The sequence below is a fragment of the Melanostigma gelatinosum genome (genome assembly GCF_949748355.1).
Source record: "Melanostigma gelatinosum genome assembly, chromosome: 8".
Lineage (NCBI taxonomy): Eukaryota > Metazoa > Chordata > Actinopteri > Perciformes > Zoarcidae > Melanostigma > Melanostigma gelatinosum.
This window is the reverse complement of record NC_136641.1, coordinates 28,045,940-28,069,473: the sequence shown is the minus strand read 5'-3', so window position 1 is coordinate 28,069,473 and position 23,534 is coordinate 28,045,940. Positions and strand designations below refer to the sequence as shown.

Genomic DNA, 23,534 nt, shown 5'->3' with positions numbered 1-23,534 from the left:
CATGTTAGACCGCAGACAAGGATAGGTTGGGTCATGTTAGAACGCAGCGTAAGATAGGTTGGGTCATGTTAGAACGCAGCGTAAGATAGGTTGGGTCATGTTAGACTGCAGACAAGGATAGGTTGGGTCATGTTAGACCGCAGCGTAGGATAGGTTGGGTCATGTTAGAACGCAGCGTAGGATAGGTTGGGTCATGTTAGACTGCAGACAAGGATAGGTTGGGTCATGTTAGACCGCAGCGTAGGATAGGTTGGGTCATGTTAGACCGCAGACAAGGATAGGTTGGGTCATGTTAGCCAGCAGACAAGGATAGGTTGGGTCATGTTAGACCGCAGACAAGGATAGGTTGGGTCATGTTAGACTGCAGACAAGGATAGGTTGGGTCATGTTAGAACGCAGCGTAAGATAGGTTGGGTCATGTTAGACTGCAGACAAGGATAGGTTGGGTCATGTTAGACCGCAGCATAGGATAGGTTGGGTCATGTTAGACCGCAGACAAGGATAGGTTGGGTCATGTTAGAACGCAGCGTAAGATAGGTTGGGTCATGTTAGACCGCAGACAAGGATAGGTTGGGTCATGTTAGAACGCAGCGTAAGATAGGTTGGGTCATGTTAGACTGCAGACAAGGATAGGTTGGGTCATGTTAGAACGCAGCGTAAGATAGGTTGGGTCATGTTAGACCGCAGACAAGGATAGGTTGGGTCATGTTAGACTGCAGACAAGGATAGGTTGGGTCATGTTAGAACGCAGCGTAAGATAGGTTGGGTCATGTTAGACTGCAGACAAGGATAGGTTGGGTCATGTTAGACCGCAGCGTAGGATAGGTTGGGTCATGTTAGACCGCAGACAAGGATAGGTTGGGTCATGTTAGAATGCAGCGTAAGATAGGTTGGGTCATGTTAGAACGCAGCGTAAGATAGGTTGGGTCATGTTAGACTGCAGACAAGGATAGGTTGGGTCATGTTAGACCGCAGCGTAGGATAGGTTGGGTCATGTTAGAACGCAGCGTAGGATAGGTTGGGTCATGTTAGACTGCAGACAAGGATAGGTTGGGTCATGTTAGACCGCAGCGTAGGATAGGTTGGGTCATGTTAGACCGCAGACAAGGATAGGTTGGGTCATGTTAGCCAGCAGACAAGGATAGGTTGGGTCATGTTAGACCGCAGACAAGGATAGGTTGGGTCATGTTAGACTGCAGACAAGGATAGGTTGGGTCATGTTAGAACGCAGCGTAAGATAGGTTGGGTCATGTTAGACTGCAGACAAGGATAGGTTGGGTCATGTTAGACCGCAGCATAGGATAGGTTGGGTCATGTTAGACCGCAGACAAGGATAGGTTGGGTCATGTTAGAACGCAGCGTAAGATAGGTTGGGTCATGTTAGACTGCAGACAAGGATAGGTTGGGTCATGTTAGACTGCAGACAAGGATAGGTTGGGTCATGTTAGAACGCAGCGTAAGATAGGTTGGGTCATGTTAGACTGCAGACAAGGATAGGTTGGGTCATGTTAGACCGCAGCGTAGGATAGGTTGGGTCATGTTAGACCGCAGACAAGGATAGGTTGGGTCATGTTAGAACGCAGCGTAAGATAGGTTGGGTCATGTTAGAACGCAGCGTAAGATAGGTTGGGTCATGTTAGAACGCAGCGTAAGATAGGTTGGGTCATGTTAGACTGCAGACAAGGATAGGTTGGGTCATGTTAGACCGCAGCATAGGATAGGTTGGGTCATGTTAGACCGCAGACAAGGATAGGTTGGGTCATGTTAGAACGCAGCGTAAGATAGGTTGGGTCATGTTAGACCGCAGACAAGGATAGGTTGGGTCATGTTAGAACGCAGCGTAAGATAGGTTGGGTCATGTTAGACTGCAGACAAGGATAGGTTGGGTCATGTTAGAACGCAGCGTAAGATAGGTTGGGTCATGTTAGACCGCAGACAAGGATAGGTTGGGTCATGTTAGACTGCAGACAAGGATAGGTTGGGTCATGTTAGAACGCAGCGTAAGATAGGTTGGGTCATGTTAGACTGCAGACAAGGATAGGTTGGGTCATGTTAGACCGCAGCGTAGGATAGGTTGGGTCATGTTAGACCGCAGACAAGGATAGGTTGGGTCATGTTAGAACGCAGCGTAAGATAGGTTGGGTCATGTTAGAACGCAGCGTAAGATAGGTTGGGTCATGTTAGACTGCAGACAAGGATAGGTTGGGTCATGTTAGACCGCAGCGTAGGATAGGTTGGGTCATGTTAGAACGCAGCGTAGGATAGGTTGGGTCATGTTAGACTGCAGACAAGGATAGGTTGGGTCATGTTAGACCGCAGCGTAGGATAGGTTGGGTCATGTTAGACCGCAGACAAGGATAGGTTGGGTCATGTTAGCCAGCAGACAAGGATAGGTTGGGTCATGTTAGACCGCAGACAAGGATAGGTTGGGTCATGTTAGACTGCAGACAAGGATAGGTTGGGTCATGTTAGAACGCAGCGTAAGATAGGTTGGGTCATGTTAGACTGCAGACAAGGATAGGTTGGGTCATGTTAGACCGCAGCATAGGATAGGTTGGGTCATGTTAGACCGCAGACAAGGATAGGTTGGGTCATGTTAGAACGCAGCGTAAGATAGGTTGGGTCATGTTAGACTGCAGACAAGGATAGGTTGGGTCATGTTAGAACGCAGCGTAAGATAGGTTGGGTCATGTTAGACCGCAGACAAGGATAGGTTGGGTCATGTTAGACTGCAGACAAGGATAGGTTGGGTCATGTTAGAACGCAGCGTAAGATAGGTTGGGTCATGTTAGACTGCAGACAAGGATAGGTTGGGTCATGTTAGACCGCAGCGTAGGATAGGTTGGGTCATGTTAGACCGCAGACAAGGATAGGTTGGGTCATGTTAGAACGCAGCGTAAGATAGGTTGGGTCATGTTAGAACGCAGCGTAAGATAGGTTGGGTCATGTTAGACTGCAGACAAGGATAGGTTGGGTCATGTTAGACCGCAGCGTAGGATAGGTTGGGTCATGTTAGAACGCAGCGTAGGATAGGTTGGGTCATGTTAGACTGCAGACAAGGATAGGTTGGGTCATGTTAGACCGCAGCGTAGGATAGGTTGGGTCATGTTAGACCGCAGACAAGGATAGGTTGGGTCATGTTAGACCGCAGACAAGGATAGGTTGGGTCATGTTAGACCGCAGACAAGGATAGGTTGGGTCATGTTAGACTGCAGACAAGGATAAGTTGGGTCATGTTAGACTGCAGACAAGGATAGGTTAGGTCATGTTAGACCGCAGACAAGGATAGGTTGGGTCATGTTAGACTGCAGACAAGGATAGGTTGGGTCATGTTAGACCGCAGACAAGGATAGGTTGGGTCATGTTAGACCGCAGACAAGGATAGGTTGGGTCATGTTAGACTGCAGACAAGGATAAGTTGGGTCATGTTAGACCGCAGACAAGGATAGGTTGGGTCATGTTAGACCGCAGCGTAGGATAGGTTGGGTCATGTTAGACTGCAGACAAGGATAAGTTGGGTCATGTTAGACCGCAGACAAGGATAGGTTGGGTCATGTTAGACCGCAGCGTAGGATAGGTTGGGTCATGTTAGACTGCAGACAAGGATAGGTTGGGTCATGTTAGACCGCAGACAAGGATAGGTTGGGTCATGTTAGAACGCAGCGTAAGATAGGTTGGGTCATGTTAGACCGCAGCGTAAGATAGGTTGGGTCATGTTAGAACGCAGCGTAAGATAGGTTGGGTCATGTTAGACCGCAGCGTAGGATAGGTTGGGTCATGTTAGACCGCAGCGTAGGATAGGTTGGGTCATGTTAGACCGCAGACAAGGATAGGTTGGGTCATGTTAGACCGCAGACAAGGATAGGTTGGGTCATGTTAGACCGCAGACAAGGATAGGTTGGGTCATGTTAGACCGCAGACAAGGATAGGTTGGGTCATGTTAGACTGCAGACAAGGATAAGTTGGGTCATGTTAGACTGCAGACAAGGATAGGTTGGGTCATGTTAGACCGCAGACAAGGATAGGTTGGGTCATGTTAGACTGCAGACAAGGATAGGTTGGGTCATGTTAGACTGCAGACAAGGATAAGTTGGGTCATGTTAGACTGCAGACAAGGATAGGTTGGGTCATGTTAGACCGCAGACAAGGATAGGTTGGGTCATGTTAGACCGCAGACAAGGATAGGTTGGGTCATGTTAGACCGCAGACAAGGATAGGCTGGGTCATGTTAGACTGCAGACAAGGATAAGTTGGGTCATGTTAGACCGCAGACAAGGATAGGTTGGGTCATGTTAGACCGCAGCGTAGGATAGGTTGGGTCATGTTAGACCGCAGACAAGGATAGGTTGGGTCATGTTAGACTGCAGACAAGGATAAGTTGGGTCATGTTAGACTGCAGACAAGGATAGGTTGGGTCATGTTAGACTGCAGACAAGGATAGGTTGGGTCATGTTAGACCGCAGACAAGGATAGGTTGGGTCATGTTAGACCGCAGACAAGGATAGGCTGGGTCATGTTAGACTGCAGACAAGGATAAGTTGGGTCATGTTAGACCGCAGACAAGGATAGGTTGGGTCATGTTAGACCGCAGCGTAGGATAGGTTGGGTCATGTTAGACCGCAGACAAGGATAGGTTGGGTCATGTTAGAACGCAGCGTAAGATAGGTTGGGTCATGTTAGACCGCAGCGTAAGATAGGTTGGGTCATGTTAGAACGCAGCGTAAGATAGGTTGGGTCATGTTAGACCGCAGCGTAGGATAGGTTGGGTCATGTTAGACCGCAGCGTAGGATAGGTTGGGTCATGTTAGACCGCAGACAAGGATAGGTTGGGTCATGTTAGACCGCAGCGTAAGATAGGTTGGGTCATGTTAGACCGCAGCGTAGGATAGGTTGGGTCATGTTAGACCGCAGCGTAAGATAGGTTGGGTCATGTTAGAACGCAGCGTAGGATAGGTTGGGTCATGTTAGACTGCAGACAAGGATAGGTTGGGTCATGTTAGACTGCAGACAAGGATAGGTTGGGTCATGTTAGACCGCAGCGTAGGATAGGTTGGGTCATGTTAGACTGCAGACAAGGATAGGTTGGGTCATGTTAGACTGCAGACAAGGATAGGTTGGGTCATGTTAAACCGCAGCGTAGGATAGGTTGGGTCATGTTAGACTGCAGACAAGGATAGGTTGGGTCATGTTAAACCGCAGCGTAGGATAGGTTGGGTCATGTTAGACTGCAGACAAGGATAGGTTGGGTCATGTTAAACCGCAGCGTAGGATAGGTTGGGTCATGTTAGACTGCAGACAAGGATAGGTTGGGTCATGTTAAACCACAGCGTAGGATAGGTTGGGTCATGTTAGACCGCAGACAAGGATAGGTTGGGTCATGTTAGAACGCAGCGTAAGATAGGTTGGGTCATGTTAGACCGCAGCGTAGGATAGGTTGGGTCATGTTAGACCGCAGCGTAAGATAGGTTGGGTCATGTTAGACCGCAGCGTAGGATAGGTTGGGTCATGTTAAACCGCAGCGTAGGATAGGTTGGGTCATGTTAGACCGCAGCGTAAGATAGGTTGGGTCATGTTAGACCGCAGCGTAAGATAGGTTGGGTCATGTTAGACCGCAGCGTAGGATAGGTTGGGTCATGTTAGACCGCAGCGTAAGATAGGTTGGGTCATGTTAGACCGCAGCGTAGGATAGGTTGGGTCATGTTAGACCGCAGCGTAAGATAGGTTGGGTCATGTTAGACCGCAGCATAGGATAGGTTGGGTCATGTTAGACCGCAGACAAGGATAGGTTGGGTCATGTTAAACCGCAGCATAGGATAGGTTGGGTCATGTTAGACCGCAGACAAGGATAGGTTGGGTCATGTTAGACCGCAGTGTAGGATAGGTTGGGTCATGTTAGACCGCAGACAAGGATAGGTTGGGTCATGTTAGAACGCAGCGTAAGATAGGTTGGGTCATGTTAGACCGCAGCGTAGGATAGGTTGGGTCATGTTAAACCGCAGCGTAGGATAGTCGAGGGTCACGTTTAGACCGCGGAACAGAATAAGGGGGGTTCAAGGGAGAACGTAGAACAGCATGGTTGGGGGTCTCAATGCCTCAGCACAACTAGACCTGGTTCACCCGCCTGGGAAATTAGTAAGTGTGTCAATCTGTTGACAGGTCTCACATCATTCGTAACCTGGACATATGAAGAGTCATATCACCTGGAAGAGCTGAACATTTTGATATTCAAACGGTTTCTGTAGCTTCAAACATGTGGAAGGATAAGAGAGCAGAAACACGTACAGAAGAAATAGTAGAAGTTGAATAAAGATTTGAAGAACAATACTTGGAATGCTGAAGCAGCATTCCAACAATCAAAACTCACAGCAGCTTTACCTGGTGAATCATGTTCAAGGTTCACAGGTGATCAATATCTCAGATCTCCAGCTGGTGTGAAAGATATTCAGTTTGATATTAAGTAATTTCCAGACATCAAACATTTAGCGCCCAGCTGCTTCCACACATGTGTCCTTTAAATATTCATAATCAGAGCCGTTAGCGCCTCCTGCAGGCTGCAGAGACGTCAGGACAGTGTGACATCATCAGGACCTCCTCAGACCTGGGTCACCTGTCCTCTGTTCTCCTCACAGACCACCAACAGAAGACTTACTTCACCACTTTTGGATAGTTTTGAGTAAAATGAATAGATAACCGGTTGAAGTGATGTTGAATAAAAGGTGTACCTGTGTACCTGGTGTCTCAGGTGTCGGACCAGCTGGTGGAGATAAACGGAGACAGTACATCAGGGATGACTCACAGTCAGGCTGTGGAGCAGATCAGGAGAGGAGGACACCGGATCCACCTGGTCCTCAAGAAGGGGAACGGATACGTACCCGACTACGGTGAGACACACTAAAGCACTGCAGACACCTGACAGGTGACCTGTAACACCTGACCACACAGGTGACCTGTAACACCTGACCACACAGGTGACCTGTAACACCTGACCACACAGGTGACCTGTAACACCTGACCACACAGGTGACCTGTAAACACCTGACCACACAGGTGACCTGTAAACACCTGACCACTCAGGTTAGAGTTTAGTAAAAGTCCTTCAGTGACTCTTTCACAACTCTCTGAACCTGAATCGTCCAATCACAGCTCTGGGATTCTCTTGTTCTTACACTTCCTCTTCCTTCTTGCTCCTGTACTTCCTGTCCTGTTCTTCGTCCTCCTCCTCTTCCTCAGTGGAGTTGTCCAGCCTGTCTCTCTGTATGACCAACTCTAAACAGGGGGAACCCTGCTTCTACGTGATTGGACGCACTGAAAACTCGCGGTTGGTAACTTCCTGTTCTCCTTTGATACTTTCCACCGTCTCTCATCCTTTCTTCTTCATGTCTTCATCTTCAGCACTTTTACTTTATTTCATGGGATTTATGGAATTAATTCAGCAACACTACATGATAGCATTTAAAGGAAGTTACATGTTAAAATGTTATGTAATGTGTTATTGTGACATAACATGGTAGGTATGTGCCATGTTAACAACATGTTAATAACATGTTAATAACATGTTAGTAACATGTTAGTAACATGTTAGTAACATGGTGGTGATATGTCACAGCTCTCTCTGGTGGTCGTCAGATGAACTGCACTCAACGTCTTTATTTCTTTGTTTCTCCTTCAGGCCCTGAGGAAGGAGGCCCCTCCCCCTCCTCCTCTTCACACACAGAGGAGAAAGATGTGGAAACAGTAACCATGACAACCACCTCCCTCAGCCAGCAGCGGGGAGGAGGAGGAGGAGAGAAGAGGAGGACGAGGAGAGAGGTAGAAACCAAACAAAGAACAGGAGGACGAAGAGGAGGAGGAGGGCATCCTGATCTGGACCTAGACATGGTGGAGGAGGAGGCTCAGGAGGAGGAGGAGGAGGAGCAGCAGCAGAGAAGGAAGAGAAGTCACACTGTTAGGAAGAGGGAGCAGGGGAAGAGGAGCAGGAGCTTACCCAGGATCAGTGCTCAATCCTGGGACACGTTGTTGCCACTGAAGGAGGTGGAGGAGTCTGGAGGAGGAGCCAAGGAGAGGAGGAGGAGGACAGAGGCTGACAGGGAGGAGGAGGAGAGGAGAGAGCGGGGAGGCGACAGCACCGCCCACCACGCAAAGCATTGTGGGAGCTCGGGTGCGGCTCAGAAGGCGGTGTTCTCCTTCCTCATGCCGATGGACGACGAGTGTCCGTCTGACAGCGAATCAACAACTAGCTTCTCGGAGCTCAGCCTATCAGCAGCCAGCATCGCCACGGCGCCACCGAGGCGGAGGGAGGATCCCGATTGGAGGAGAGCCGGGTTGCCGCGGCAACAGGACGACACCCCGGGCCCCTGGCTGAAGCCCAACCCACAGAGACTGACGAAGGTTCTGATTGGCAGTCGGCTCGGTGGGCGGAGACTAGCGGCTGGGCTCTCTCTCTGATTGGCTCACACCAAGAACATTCTCCTTTTTTTCATTCGCAGATTTCTTTTTTGAAGGCCACTTATAAGGGCTCTTGTTTGATTGGCCTGCTGAGAGAAGACCCGCCTCTTCCTGCGTTTGTGATTGGAGGAGAGGACAAGAGACAAGTACTTGATTTTCATTGGCTGGTGGGCAGTTTTTGAGGCCTCTGATTGGCCAATCACATAACAGCTTCTCACACAGCCGCCGAATTAACCAACAACCTGCTGTTTATGTGACCCGTCATCCCCCAGTGCATCCTGGGACATGTACCACGGAGCCAGATTAGTGTGATCCTGCTAACTAACAATAGATGTTTTTATTGATAAATCAATAACGATGAGATAACAGCTGCGTCATTTCATGTCAAATAACTTTCAATCAAACAATGATTGCAAATATAAAAGTACCACTTTAACCAACAAGATGGATAATAAAATAATAAAATAAGCCTCCACATATGTTTAATCTGTATTTTTTTGGTTTCTTATTCTACTCGAGACAATGGAGACCAATCACAGCCTGCCGTCTCTGATGACACACGGGGCGTCATCAGGAAGGAGGAGCTAGAACGTAAACAAACAGCTGTCAATCAAACCCATGTGACCTTTCCTTTGGTTCACATGTTAGCTCCAGTGGCTAACCAGTTAGCTTGGGTGGCTAACCTGTTAGCGGTTAGCTCCCCTCACTACATCACAGACATGTTCCAGCTGTAGTCAGACGTCACACCTGATTGTTGATATGTTAGCTCGAGTGGCTAACCTGTTAGCTCCGTGGTACAGAACGTCACCTTCATCCTCCTCCTCATCACCATCAACTTTAACCTTGTATGCAAACAACATGAGAACCTTCTGTTGTGTGGTTCTGTGTAATCTGAGCATGTGAATATCACGGGAATGATTTTTTATTTTTATAAGTAGAGGCTCGATGACATGAATATTAATATTATTGTTATTGTTAGAGATTAACCAGATCATTACATTTGCCTGAATGCTTATAAAAAAAATTTTTAAACTTTGCCCTGATGATGTAACAGAGCCATAACACACACACGTACACACACACATACACGTACACACACACATACACACACAAACATACACGTACACACACATACACACACATACACATACACACACATACACACACATACACACACATACACGTACACGCACACACATACACGTACACACACACATACACGTACACACACACATACACGTACACACACACATACACGTACACACACATACATACACGTACACACACATACACACACATACACGTACACACACATACACGTACACACACACATACACACACATACACATACACACACATACACACACATACACGTACACGCACACACATACACGTACACACACACATACACGTACACACACACATACACGTACACACACACATACACGTACACACACATACATGTACACGCATACACGTACACACACACACATACACACACATACACGTACACACACACGCACACACACACATACACACACACACATACACACACACACATACACACACACACATACACACACATACACGTACACACACACGTACACACACACATACACACACATACACATACACACACATACACACACATACACGTACACGCACACACATACACGTACACACACACATACACGTACACACACACATACACGTACACACACACATACACGTACACACACATACATGTACACGCATACACGTACACGCACACACATACACACACATACACATACACACACACGTACACACACACATACATGTACACGCACACATACACACACATACACGTACACACACACATACACACACATACACGTACACACACACATACACACACATACACACACATACACGTACACACACACATACACGTACACATACACACACATACACGTACACACATACATACACGTACACACACATACATACACGTACACACACATACACACACATACACGTACACACACACATACACACACATACACGTACACACATACATACACGTACACACATACATACACACACATACACACACATACACGTACACACATACATACACGTACACACACACATACACACACACACAGTTCAGGTCCAGTTTCTATAGCAACAGCCCAGGTGAGCTCAGACCTGCAGCTCTGGATCTTAACAAGTGCCTCAGACAGATTATTATATTAGTATATATCTAATATATACTTTATGCTGAAGCTAGGGCTGATCTGGGACGTCTCCTCACTGTAGCATGTAAATATGTTAAAACTCTAAAAGATGAACATTTATTATAAACTCATCATTTACATATTTTATTATAACCTCCTGTCTGTCTGTCTGTCTCTCTGCATGCCTTCTACAGTTACACTACAACTCCCACACACCATTGCGCTGCCCTTTAGCCCCGCCTGTCAGCCTGCTCTCTCCAGTTGGCTTTCTTCTTCTTCTATGCATTTTTTGAAAGACTGCCTGCTGGTGATTGGTTCTCTCTGAGAAACACACAGACTTCCTATTCTGAATATTCAGGACTCACGTTAGCAAACTAACAGTTAGCTAGCTGTTAGCCAACAGCTAGCTAGCAGCCTCATTAAACAAACAAGCTACTGTTAAACTACATTTATTCATTTTTTTAGATTGAAATGAGATCGATTCTGTTTTCTTGAGCTGGAGTCAGGGCGTTGTTAGCTGTTAGCTTAGCTTAAAGACTGCAAACGGGGGGAAACAGCTAGCGTGGCTACATGAACACAAACTTGTGAATAATGTGAGCTAGCTGTCTCTCCTTGTATCCATACTTTATGCTAAGCTAGGCTAAACACATCCCGACTCCAACTCTGAACAAAAAATGTTCCTTCAGCTAGCTGTGAATTTTTGACTTCCTGTCACAGTTAAAGACCTTCACTGAACTTACATTAAGAGTTAAAAACACATAAATTAAACTTTAGTCACATGACTTCAGTGTTTGAACACTGACGTCGTCGTGTAAACCGATGATGAGAGCATTTTATTTTGAAGTATTCTGTTAATTCTCACACAGACAACAAAGAACAATCATGTACAAATATCCAGTATTTTGTCCTTTTAGTACAGCTGACAGACAGACAGACAAGTCATTACAGTGTTACAGACCTCAAGCTTTTAGAAATAAAAGCCATCACAACATGAACGCAATACATCAGATTTAAACGGCACTTCAGTCACAAACAACCTTTAAATTCACAACAAACTATTTTAAATGAGAATATTTTTCTTTGCATTGATGTCAGAGGCTCTGATGGGAGTCGTTGGTTTGAATCCCCCACTGTCTTTTATTTAAGACTTTTATTTTGAAAAGCTCAGAGAACAGATGTATTTATTTTTCTTGCTGTTTAAAACTTTAATGATGTCACGTTTTATGGACTGTTAAGAAACACAATCAGCTCTCAGACACAGTATGGGACTACATCTCCCATGAGCCTCAGTGCTCTCACTTCTTCTATTGGACACTAGATGCTGCTACAACACCGTACAAAACCATCAGCTGATCTAAACCTTTTTACCTTTTAAAAGTCTGAATTAGACCTAGGTCCAAATCACAGCAGCACCTGGTCCACCTGGTCCATATGTTCACCTGGTCTACCTGGTCCATATGTTCACCTGGTCCATATGTTCACCTGGTCTACCTGGTCCTTATGTTCACCTGGTCTACCTGGTCCATATGTCTACCTGGTCTACCTGGTCCATATGTTCACCTGGTCCATATGTTCACCTGGTCTACCTGGTCCATATGTTCACCTGGCCACCTGGTCCATATGTTCACCTGGTCTACCTGGTCCATATGTTCACCTGGCCACCTGGTCCATATGTTCACCTGGTCTACCTGGTCCTTATGTTCACCTGGTCTACCTGGTCCTTATGTTCACCTGGTCTACCTGGTCCATATGTCTACCTGGTCCATATGTTCACCTGGTCTACCTGGTCCATATGTTCACCTGGTCTACCTGGTCCTTATGTTCACCTGGTCTACCTGGTCCATATGTTCACCTGGTCTACCTGGTCCTTATGTTCACCTGGTCTACCTGGTCCATATGTTGACCTGGTCTACCTGGTCCTTATGTTCACCTGGTCTACCTGGTCCATATGTCTACCTGGTCCATATGTTCACCTGGTCTACCTGGTCCATATGTTCACCTGGCCACCTGGTCCATATGTTCACCTGGTCTACCTGGTCCATATGTTCACCTGGTCTACCTGGTCCTTATGTCTACCTGGTCTATCTGGTCCATATGTTCACCTGGTCCATATGTTCACCTGGTCTACCTGGTCCATATGTTCACCTGGTCTACCTGGTCCATATGTTCACCTGGTCCATATGTTCACCTGGTCTACCTGGTCCTTATGTTCACCTGGTCTACCTGGTTCATATGTCTACCTGGTCCATATGTTCACCTGGTCCATATGTTCACCTGGTCTACCTGGTCCTTATGTTCACCTGGTCTACCTGGTCCATATGTCTACCTGGTCTACCTGGTCCATATGTTCACCTGGCCACCTGGTCTATATGTTCACCTGGTCTACCTGGTCCATATGTTCACCTGGTCTACCTGGTCCATATGTTCACCTGGTCTACCTGGTCCATATGTTCACCTGGTCTACCTGGTCCATATGTTCACCTGGTCTACCTGGTCCATATGTTCACCTGGTCTACCTGGTCCATATGTCTACCTGGTCTACCTGGTCCATATGTTCACCTGGTCTACCTGGTCCATATGTTCACCTGGTCTACCTGGTCCATATGTTCACCTGGTCTACCTGGTCCATATGTTCACCTGGTCTACCTGGTCCATATGTTCACCTGGTCTACCTGGTCCATATGTCTACCTGGTCTACCTGGTCCATATGTTCACCTGGTCTACCTGGTCCATATGTTCACCTGGTCTACCTGGTCCATATGTTCACCTGGTCTACCTGGTCCATATGTTCACCTGGTCTACCTGCTGCTTGTGGTTCAGAGGAGCATCAGGACGGTGAAGCTGCACAAACTGTTTGATTTTTTCAGAAATAAAAATAAATAAACAGAAAAATCTGCAAAAACAGAATTAAAGGTATAAATATTTAAACATGGTAGTTTCCCGTAATCAGTCCAATCACATGGTGGTCTGGGTTACAGCCGTGGTTCAGGTCCGGTTCAGGTCTGGTTCAGGTCCGGTTGAGTCCGGTTCAGGTGTTCGGCTGCAGATGTGGAGATAAAAGTCGTCTGAACTGAATCCTGATTGTTTTTCATGTTTATTTTATTTCTTTACATCCGAATTTATTGATTTACATATTTTCTTGCTAGTGATAGAAAATGTTATTCATAAAAAAAATGCACATCAGCTGATGAACATGTTTGATATGAAGTCAGGTTTGATTCTGTTATTGATGAATACTTAATATTTAGAGTAAAGATTCTGGACCCTGTGTATGTATGTGTGTGTATGTCTGTGTGTGTATGTCTGTGTGTGTATGTGTGTTTGTGTGTGTATGTGTGTGTGTGTGTTTGTGTGTGTATGTGTGTTTGTGTGTGTATGTCTGTGTGTGTGTGTGTGTTTGTGTGTGTATGTGTGAACAGCTAAACGCTGCGGGGAGAGTTCATGGGTTGTTTGCTGCTGTTGTTTTCCTGTTAAGCTAGTTAGCGTAGCCTCCCAGAACACACGCGTATACAAGATATAAAACAAAGATAAAAGATCAAACAAAGAGATAAAAGATATAAAACAAAGATAAAAGATCAAACAAAGAGATAAAAGATATAAAACAAAGATACAAGATATAAAACAAAGATAAAATATCAAACAAAGAGATAAAAGACATAAAACAAAGATACAAGATATAAAACAAAGAGATAGAAGATCAAACAAAGAGATAAAATATCAAACAAAGAGCTAAAAGATCAAACAGAGATAAAAGATCTAACAAAGAGATAGAAGATCAAACAAAGAGATAGAAGATCAAACAAAGAGCTAAAATATCAAACAAATAGATAAAAGATATAAAACAAAGATAAAATATCAAACAAAGAGATAAAAGATCAAACAAAGAGATAGAAGATCAAACAAAGAGATAAAATATCAAACAAAGAGATAAAATATCAAACAAAGAGCGAAAAGATCAAACAAAGAGCGAAAAGATCAAACAGAGATAAAATATCTAATAAAGAGATAGAAGATCAAACAAAGAGATAGAAGATCAAACAGAGTGAAAAGATCAAACAGAGATAAAATATCAAACAAAGAGATAGCAGATCAAACAAAGAGATAGATCAGACAAAGAGATAAAATATCAAACAGAGATAAAAGATCAAACAAAGAGATAGAATATCAAACAAAGCGATAGAAGATCAAACAAAGAGATAGAAGATAAAACAAAGAGATAGAAGATAAAACAAAGAGATAGAAGATCAAACAAAGAGATAGAAGATCAAACAAAGAGATAAAAGATCAAACAAAGAGATAGAAGATCAAACAAAGAGATAGAATATCAGACAAAGAGATAAAAGATCAAACAAACAGATAGAAGATCAAACAAAGAGATAGAAGATCAAACAAAGCGATAGAATATCAAACAAAGAGATAGAAGATCAAACAAAGAGATAGAAGATCAAACAAAGAGATAGAAGATCAAATAAAGAGATAAAATATCAAACAAAGAGATAAAATATCAAACAAACAGATACAAGATCAAACAAAGAGATAGAAGATCAAACAAAGAGATAGAAGATCAAACAAAGAGATAAAATATCAAACAAAGAGATAGAAGATCAGACAAAGAGATAAAAGATCAAGAAATATAAAACGACCATTTAGTTGATCAGATGAGATCCAGACTGGTGAACCAGGTGAACCCAGAAGCACCTGAACTCACCTGAACTCAGGATAATCAATATGAAGTAATGTGTGAAATCATCGTCTCCTCCTGTCATGTTGTATGTTTTATTTTGAAAGCAACCAGAAACACATGAAGGTCGACTTCCTGTTCGAACTGAATATTTAAATGTGATTGGTTGGTCCGTCGTTGTTCAGAGGCAGAAGGCGTGTCCCTGCAGCAGTGTGGGGTCTACCACGCTGCACTGCAGGGGCAGGTCCACCGAGAAGTCGGTGGGCGGAGCCTGCAGCCTCTGGCGGGGGGGTCAACCCCCTCTCTGAGGGATGGGCAGCTCTGAGTGGTGAGCAGGAAGAGGAGAGGAGAAGAAGAAGGGATGGAGGAGAGCCTGTTGAGAGGAAGATCAATACATGTATTAATACATCAATCAAAACACCAATACATGTATTAATACATCAATACATCAATCAATATACCAATACATGTATTAATACACCAATACATCAATCAATACACCAATACATGTATTAATACACCAATCAAAACACCAAGACATGTATTAATACATCAATCAAAACACCAATACATGTATTAATACATCAATCAAAACACCAATACATGTATTAATACACCAATATATCAATCAATATACCAATACATGTATTAATACATCAATCAAAACACAAATACATGTATTAATACACCAATATATCAATCAATATACCAATACATGTATTAATACATCAATCAAAACACCAATACATGTATTAATACACCAATACATCAATCAACATACCAATACATGTATTAATGCACCAATCAAAACACCAATACATGTATTAATACACCAATACATGGATTAATACATCAATACATCAATCAATACACCAATACATGTATTAATACACCAATACATCAATCAATGTACCAATACATGTATTAATACACCAATCAAAACACCAATACATGTATTAATACACCAATACATCAATCAATACACCAATACATGTATTAATACATCAATACATCAATCAATATACCAATACATGTATTAATACACCAATACATCAATCAATACACCAATACATGTATTAATACACCAATACATCAATCAATACACCAATACATGTGTTAATACACAAATACATCAATCAATATACCAATACATGTATTAATACATCAACACTGAATCCTCGAGTGGAACCCTGAGGAACTTCCTGTTTCTCACCTGTCTGGCAGAGCAGCGCTGATTGGATGGATAAACCAGGAAGTTGTAGAGCAGGTCGACGGCCTGAGGGGAGGAGTCAGGAACGATCTGCTCCAATGGGATCGCTGGATTCTCCTTAAAGGTGATTTTATTGTAATCTGGTAACTCCACGATCCCCTGGAGGGGAACAGATGTACTTATACTACTGCTGTACTTCTATGTACTTCTATATGCTTACATTCGATTACATTACAGTCAATTAGCAGACGCTCTCATCCAAAGTGTGTTCAACATCGGTGTTCAAGAGTCACCTACTAGTCACCAGAAGTCATCAGTGCATCTCCTTTAAACGAGCATCTCAGAGCATCAACCAGAGCAGAAGTACAGAAACAAACTAGTATGAACACAGTAAGTGAAACAAACTAGTATGAAGACAGGAAGTGAAACAAACTAGTATGAAGACAGGAAGTGAAACAAACTAGTATGAAGACAGGAAGTGAAACAAACTAGTATGAAGACAGGAAGTGAAACAAACTAGTATGAAGACAGGAAGTGAAACAAACTAGTATGAAGACAGGAAGTGAAACAAACTAGTATGAAGACAGGAAGTGAAACAAACTAGTATGAACGCAGTAAGTGAAACAAACTAGTATGAAGACAGGAAGTGAGTCTTCAGGTAGTACTCCTTGAAGAGGTGAGTCTTCAGGTAGTGCTTCTTGAACAGGTGAGTCTTCAGGTAGTGCTTCTTGAACAGGTGAGTCTTCAGGTAGTGCTTCTTGAAGATGTGAGTCTTCAGGTAGTACTTCTTGAAGACGTGAGTCTTCAGGTAGTACTTCTTGAAGATGTGAGTCTTCAGGTAGTGCTTCTTGAAGAGGTGAGTCTTCAGGTAGTGCTTCTTGAAGAGGTGAGTCTTCAGGTAGTACTTCATGAAGAGGTGAGTCTTCAGGTAGTGCTTCTTGAAGAGGTGAGTCTTCAGGTAGTACTTCTTGAAGAGGTGAGTCTTCAGGTAGTACTTCTTGAAGAGGTGAGTCTTCAGGTAGTGCTTCTTGAACAGGTGAGTCTTCAGGTAGTGCTTCTTGAAGAGGTGAGTCTTCAGGTAGTGCTTCTTGAACAGGTGAGTCTTCAGGTAGTGCTTCTTGAACAGGTGAGTCTTCAGGTAGTGCTTCTTGAACAGGTGAGTCTTCAGGTAGTGCTTCTTGAAGAGGTGAGTCTTCAGGTAGTACTTCTTGAAGAGGTGAGTCTTCAGGTAGTGCTTCTTGAAGAGGTGAGTCTTCAGGTAGTGCTTCTTGAACAGGTGAGTCTTCAGGTAGTGCTTCTTGAAGAGGTGAGTCTTCAGGTAGTGCTTCTTGAAGAGGTGAGTCTTCAGGTAGTACTTCATGAAGAGGTGAGTCTTCAGGTAGTGCTTCTTGAACAGGTGAGTCTTCAGGTAGTGCTTCTTGAAGAGGTGAGTCTTCAGGTAGTACTTCTTGAAGAGGTGAGTCTTCAGGTAGTGCTTCTTGAACAGGTGAGTCTTCAGGTAGTGCTTCTTGAAGAGGTGAGTCTTCAGGTAGTGCTTCTTGAAGAGGTGAGTCTTCAGGTAGTACTTCATGAAGAGGTGAGTCTTCAGGTAGTGCTTCTTGAACAGGTGAGTCTTCAGGTAGTGCTTCTTGAACAGGTGAGTCTTCATGTTGTACTTCTTGAAGAGGTGAGTCTTCAGGTAGTACTTCTTGAAGAGGTGAGTCTTCATGTTGTACTTCTTGAAGAGGTGAGTCTTCAGGTAGTGCTTCTTGAAGAGGTGAGTCTTCAGGTAGTACTTCTTGAAGAGGTGAGTCTTCATGTTGTACTTCTTGAAGAGGTGAGTCTTCAGGTAGTACTCCTTGAAGATGTGAGTCTTCAGGTAGTGCTTCTTGAAGAGGTGAGTCTTCAGGTAGTGCTTCTTGAAGAGGTGAGTCTTCAGGTAGTGCTTCTTGAAGAGGTGAGTCTTCAGGTAGTGCTTCTTGAAGAGGTGAGTCTTCAGGTAGTGCTTCTTGAACAGGTGAGTCTTCAGGTAGTGCTTCTTGAACAGGTGAGTCTTCATGTTGTACTTCTTGAACAGGTGAGTCTTCAGGTAGTACTCCTTGAAGAGGTGAGTCTTCATGTTGTACTTCTTGAAGACGTGAGTCTTCAGGTAGTACTCCTTGAAGAGGTGAGTCTTCAGGTAGTGCTTCTTGAAGAGGTGAGTCTTCAGGTAGTACTTCATGAAGAGGTGAGTCTTCAGGTAGTACTTCTTGAAGAGGTGAGTCTTCAGGTAGTACTCCTTGAAGAGGTGAGTCTTCATGTTGTACTTCTTGAAGACGTGAGTCTTCAGGTAGTACTCCTTGAAGAGGTGAGTCTTCAGGTAGTGCTTCTTGAAGAGGTGAGTCTTCAGGTAGTGCTTCTTGAAGAGGTGAGTCTTCAGGTAGTACTTCTTGAAGAGGTGAGTCTTCAGGTAGTGCTTCTTGAAGAGATGAGTCTTCAGGTAGTGCTTCTTGAAGAGGTGAGTCTTCAGGTAGTGCTTCTTGAAGAGATGAGTCTTCAGGTAGTGCTTCTTGAAGAGGTGAGTCTTCAGGTAGTACTTCATGAAGAGGTGAGTCTTCAGGTAGTGCTTCTTGAAGAGGTGAGTCTTCAGGTAGTACTTCATGAAGAGGTGAGTCTTCAGGTAGTGCTTCTTGAAGAGGTGAGTCTTCAGGTAGTGCTTCTTGAAGAGGTGAGTCTTCAGGTAGTGCTTCTTGAACAGGTGAGTCTTCATGTTGTACTTCTTGAACAGGTGAGTCTTCAGGTAGTACTCCTTGAAGAGGTGAGTCTTCATGTTGTACTTCTTGAAGACGTGAGTCTTCAGGTAGTACTCCTTGAAGAGGTGAGTCTTCAGGTAGTGCTTCTTGAAGAGGTGAGTCTTCAGGTAGTGCTTCTTGAAGAGGTGAGTCTTCAGGTAGTGCTTCTTGAAGAGATGAGTCTTCAGGTAGTGCTTCTTGAAGAGGTGAGTCTTCAGGTAGTGCTTCTTGAAGAGATGAGTCTTCAGGTAGTGCTTCTTGAAGAGGTGAGTCTTCAGGTAGTACTTCATGAAGAGGTGAGTCTTCAGGTAGTACTTCATGAAGAGGTGAGTCTTCAGGTAGTGCTTCTTGAACAGGTGAGTCTTCAGGTAGTGCTTCTTGAACAGGTGAGTCTTCATGTTGTACTTCTTGAAGAGGTGAGTCTTCAGGTAGTACTTCTTGAAGAGGTGAGTCTTCATGTTGTACTTCTTGAAGAGGTGAGTCTTCAGGTAGTGCTTCTTGAAGAGGTGAGTCTTCAGGTAGTACTTCTTGAAGAGGTGAGTCTTCATGTTGTACTTCTTGAAGAGGTGAGTCTTCAGGTAGTACTCCTTGAAGATGTGAGTCTTCAGGTAGTGCTTCTTGAAGAGGTGAGTCTTCAGGTAGTGCTTCTTGAAGAGGTGAGTCTTCAGGTAGTGCTTCTTGAAGAGGTGAGTCTTCAGGTAGTGCTTCTTGAAGAGGTGAGTCTTCAGGTAGTGCTTCTTGAACAGGTGAGTCTTCAGGTAGTGCTTCTTGAACAGGTGAGTCTTCATGTTGTACTTCTTGAACAGGTGAGTCTTCAGGTAGTACTCCTTGAAGAGGTGAGTCTTCATGTTGTACTTCTTGAAGACGTGAGTCTTCAGGTAGTACTCCTTGAAGAGGTGAGTCTTCAGGTAGTGCTTCTTGAAGAGGTGAGTCTTCAGGTAGTACTTCATGAAGAGGTGAGTCTTCAGGTAGTACTTCTTGAAGAGGTGAGTCTTCAGGTAGTACTCCTTGAAGAGGTGAGTCTTCATGTTGTACTTCTTGAAGACGTGAGTCTTCAGGTAGTACTCCTTGAAGAGGTGAGTCTTCAGGTAGTGCTTCTTGAAGAGGTGAGTCTTCAGGTAGTGCTTCTTGAAGAGGTGAGTCTTCAGGTAGTACTTCTTGAAGAGGTGAGTCTTCAGGTAGTGCTTCTTGAAGAGATGAGTCTTCAGGTAGTGCTTCTTGAAGAGGTGAGTCTTCAGGTAGTGCTTCTTGAAGAGATGAGTCTTCAGGTAGTGCTTCTTGAAGAGGTGAGTCTTCAGGTAGTACTTCATGAAGAGGTGAGTCTTCAGGTAGTGCTTCTTGAAGAGGTGAGTCTTCAGGTAGTACTTCATGAAGAGGTGAGTCTTCAGGTAGTGCTTCTTGAAGAGGTGAGTCTTCAGGTAGTGCTTCTTGAAGAGGTGAGTCTTCAGGTAGTGCTTCTTGAACAGGTGAGTCTTCATGTTGTACTTCTTGAACAGGTGAGTCTTCAGGTAGTACTCCTTGAAGAGGTGAGTCTTCATGTTGTACTTCTTGAAGACGTGAGTCTTCAGGTAGTACTCCTTGAAGAGGTGAGTCTTCAGGTAGTGCTTCTTGAAGAGGTGAGTCTTCAGGTAGTGCTTCTTGAAGAGGTGAGTCTTCAGGTAGTGCTTCTTGAAGAGATGAGTCTTCAGGTAGTGCTTCTTGAAGAGGTGAGTCTTCAGGTAGTGCTTCTTGAAGAGATGAGTCTTCAGGTAGTGCTTCTTGAAGAGGTGAGTCTTCAGGTAGTACTTCATGAAGAGGTGAGTCTTCAGGTAGTGCTTCTTGAAGAGGTGAGTCTTCAGGTAGTACTTCATGAAGAGGTGAGTCTTCAGGTAGTGCTTCTTGAAGAGGTGAGTCTTCAGGTAGTACTTCTTGAAGAGGTGAGTCTTCAGGTAGTACTTCATGAAGAGGTGAGTCTTCAGGTAGTGCTTCTTGAAGAGGTGAGTCTTCAGGTAGTACTTCTTGAAGAGGTGAGTCTTCAGGTAGTACTTCATGAAGAGGTGAGTCTTCAGGTAGTGCTTCTTGAAGAGGTGAGTCTTCAGGTAGTACTTCATGAAGAGGTGAGTCTTCAGGTAGTGCTTCTTGAAGAGGTGAGTCTTCAGGTAGTACTTCTTGAAGAGGTGAGTCTTCAGGTAGTACTTCATGAAGAGGTGAGTCTTCAGGTAGTGCTTCTTGAAGAGGTGAGTCTTCAGGTAGTGCTTCTTGAAGAGGTGAGTCTTCAGGTAGTGCTTCTTGAAGAGATGAGTCTTCAGGTAGTGCTTCTTGAAGAGGTGAGTCTTCAGGTAGTACTTCTTGAAGAGGTGAGTCTTCAGGTAGTACTTCATGAAGAGGTGAGTCTTCAGGTAGTGCTTCTTGAAGAGGTGAGTCTTCAGGTAGTACTTCTTGAAGAGGTGAGTCTTCAGGTAGTACTTCATGAAGAGGTGAGTCTTCAGGTAGTACTTCTTGAAGAGGTGAGTCTTCAGGTAGTACTTCATGAAGAGGTGAGTCTTCAGGTAGTGCTTCTTGAAGAGGTGAGTCTTCAGGTAGTACTCCTTGAAGAGGTGAGTCTTCAGGTAGTGCTTCTTGAAGAGGTGAGTCTTCAGGTAGTACTTCATGAAGAGGTGAGTCTTCAGGTAGTGCTTCTTGAAGAGGTGAGTCTTCAGGTAGTACTTCTTGAAGAGGTGAGTCTTCAGGTAGTACTTCATGAAGAGGTGAGTATTCAGGTAGTGCTTCTTGAAGAGGTGAGTCTTCAGGTAGTGCTTCTTGAAGAGGTGAGTCTTCAGGTAGTACTCCTTGAAGAGGTGAGTCTTCAGGTAGTGCTTCTTGAAGAGGTGAGTCTTCAGGTAGTACTTCATGAAGAGGTGAGTCTTCAGGTAGTGCTTCTTGAAGAGGTGAGTCTTCAGGTAGTACTTCTTGAAGAGGTGAGTCTTCAGCCTGATGAAAGATGGGCAGCGGCTCCGCTGTCCTGAGGTCAGTGGGGAGTTCATTCACCACTGAGGTCACAGGGACCTCTGAGCGACGGGGCGACCGATCGCCCCGAGGCAGCAGAGCCAAGAGGTCGGGCGGGGTGTAGGGCTGGACCGGGGCCTGGAGAGAGGAAGGAGCTGTTCCCTTCACTGCCCTGTAGACTAGCACCAGAGTCTCATGCTGCGTTCACACCAAACGCATCGCAAATTATTCGCGTGAGTAGATTACATACAAAGTCTGTGCACAGACTCCATGAGACTGTCGCGGCGCGAATCTACGATGGCGCGATGGACGCGAAGTTGCGTCAAACGCCAAATCGCCCCGACGCGTGAGGTGAAATTTTTCAACTTCTGCGAAACATTGGCGTGACGCTGTGGCGCGATAGCCTATCAGCGTTGAGTTGCTCCCCCTGTCATCACTGACGTTCTGCCGTTGTTGAATCAGGAAATAAACCCTGTAGCCGTCTGTGTTCACCCAGCGCTCTACGATACCTCATATCAACAGAGACCGGACCAAACTATGTGTATGCGTGTGTGTGTGTTTGTGTGTGTGTGTGTGCAGCTGTAGTAAACAGCGACGTGTGGCTTGCTAGACACAGTGAATACAGCTCGATGAAATCCACGGAGCTCCTCTGAACAATGTAATGAACCAGACATGACGGCGTTTAGTTTCCCGGGATATCTGTGACTTCCACAACACGTACTAAGCAGAAATAGGTTATGTTTTCATGGTTGATGGCGGACAGTTGAATGGCTTTCAGGGAGATAAGCCCCGCCCCCTCTCCGGCATGTCCAGCGCGAATCGTGCGAATGAACAAGTGGTCCGCGGCGTTTTGACCGGCGGCGCGATGGATTGGCGACGCGTTTGGTGTGAACGCTGCATCACACTGGATGTGAGCTCACAGGGACGATCAGACGAGCTGCAGCTTTCTGGACAAGCTCCAGAGGTCTGATGTACTTCTATATACTTCCATGTGCTTCTATGTATGCAGAGGAGGAAGAAGAAGAGGAAGAAGAAGAAGAAGAAGAAGTGTCATGGTGGACGGTGTCCCACCGGCCAGCTGTCCTCTGTCGGTGTCCCCAGCACTCTGAGGACACAGCAGAGCTGCTCGATGTCGTTCTCTCCGGGAAACAGAGGAGACGAGTTCAGAAGCTCACCGAAGATACAGCCCACCGCCCTGAAACACACGGGCTTTTATTGTGAAGGGCTACAGGAACAGGAACAATAGGTCTGACTGGAAGCAAAGT

The 23,534-nt window shown here is 44.9% G+C and overlaps 2 protein-coding genes across 2 annotated transcripts in view; one reads left to right on the top strand and one right to left on the bottom strand.

Annotated features, from left to right (window-relative positions):
- Positions 1–8,869, top strand: part of magixa (MAGI family member, X-linked a) — a gene marked incomplete at its 5' end in the record, with an annotated part of 34,036 nt that extends 25,167 nt beyond the window's left edge. The window contains 2 exons of the mRNA XM_079273484.1: positions 6,743–6,881; positions 7,670–8,869. Of these exons, the coding sequence (XP_079129610.1) occupies positions 6,743–6,881; positions 7,670–8,445 (915 nt within the window). The 3' untranslated portion in view covers positions 8,446–8,869. The remainder of the gene's footprint in view (positions 1–6,742; positions 6,882–7,669) is intronic.
- A 6,569-nt stretch (positions 8,870–15,438) lies between these two features.
- Positions 15,439–23,534, bottom strand: part of cdk20 (cyclin dependent kinase 20) — a 9,905-nt gene continuing 1,809 nt past the window's right edge. Inside the window, exons 4-6 of the mRNA XM_079273483.1 lie at positions 23,341–23,464; positions 16,559–16,714; positions 15,439–15,718 (exon numbers count right to left, since the gene is read on the bottom strand). Of these exons, the coding sequence (XP_079129609.1) occupies positions 15,638–15,718; positions 16,559–16,714; positions 23,341–23,464 (361 nt within the window). The 3' untranslated portion in view covers positions 15,439–15,637. The remainder of the gene's footprint in view (positions 15,719–16,558; positions 16,715–23,340; positions 23,465–23,534) is intronic.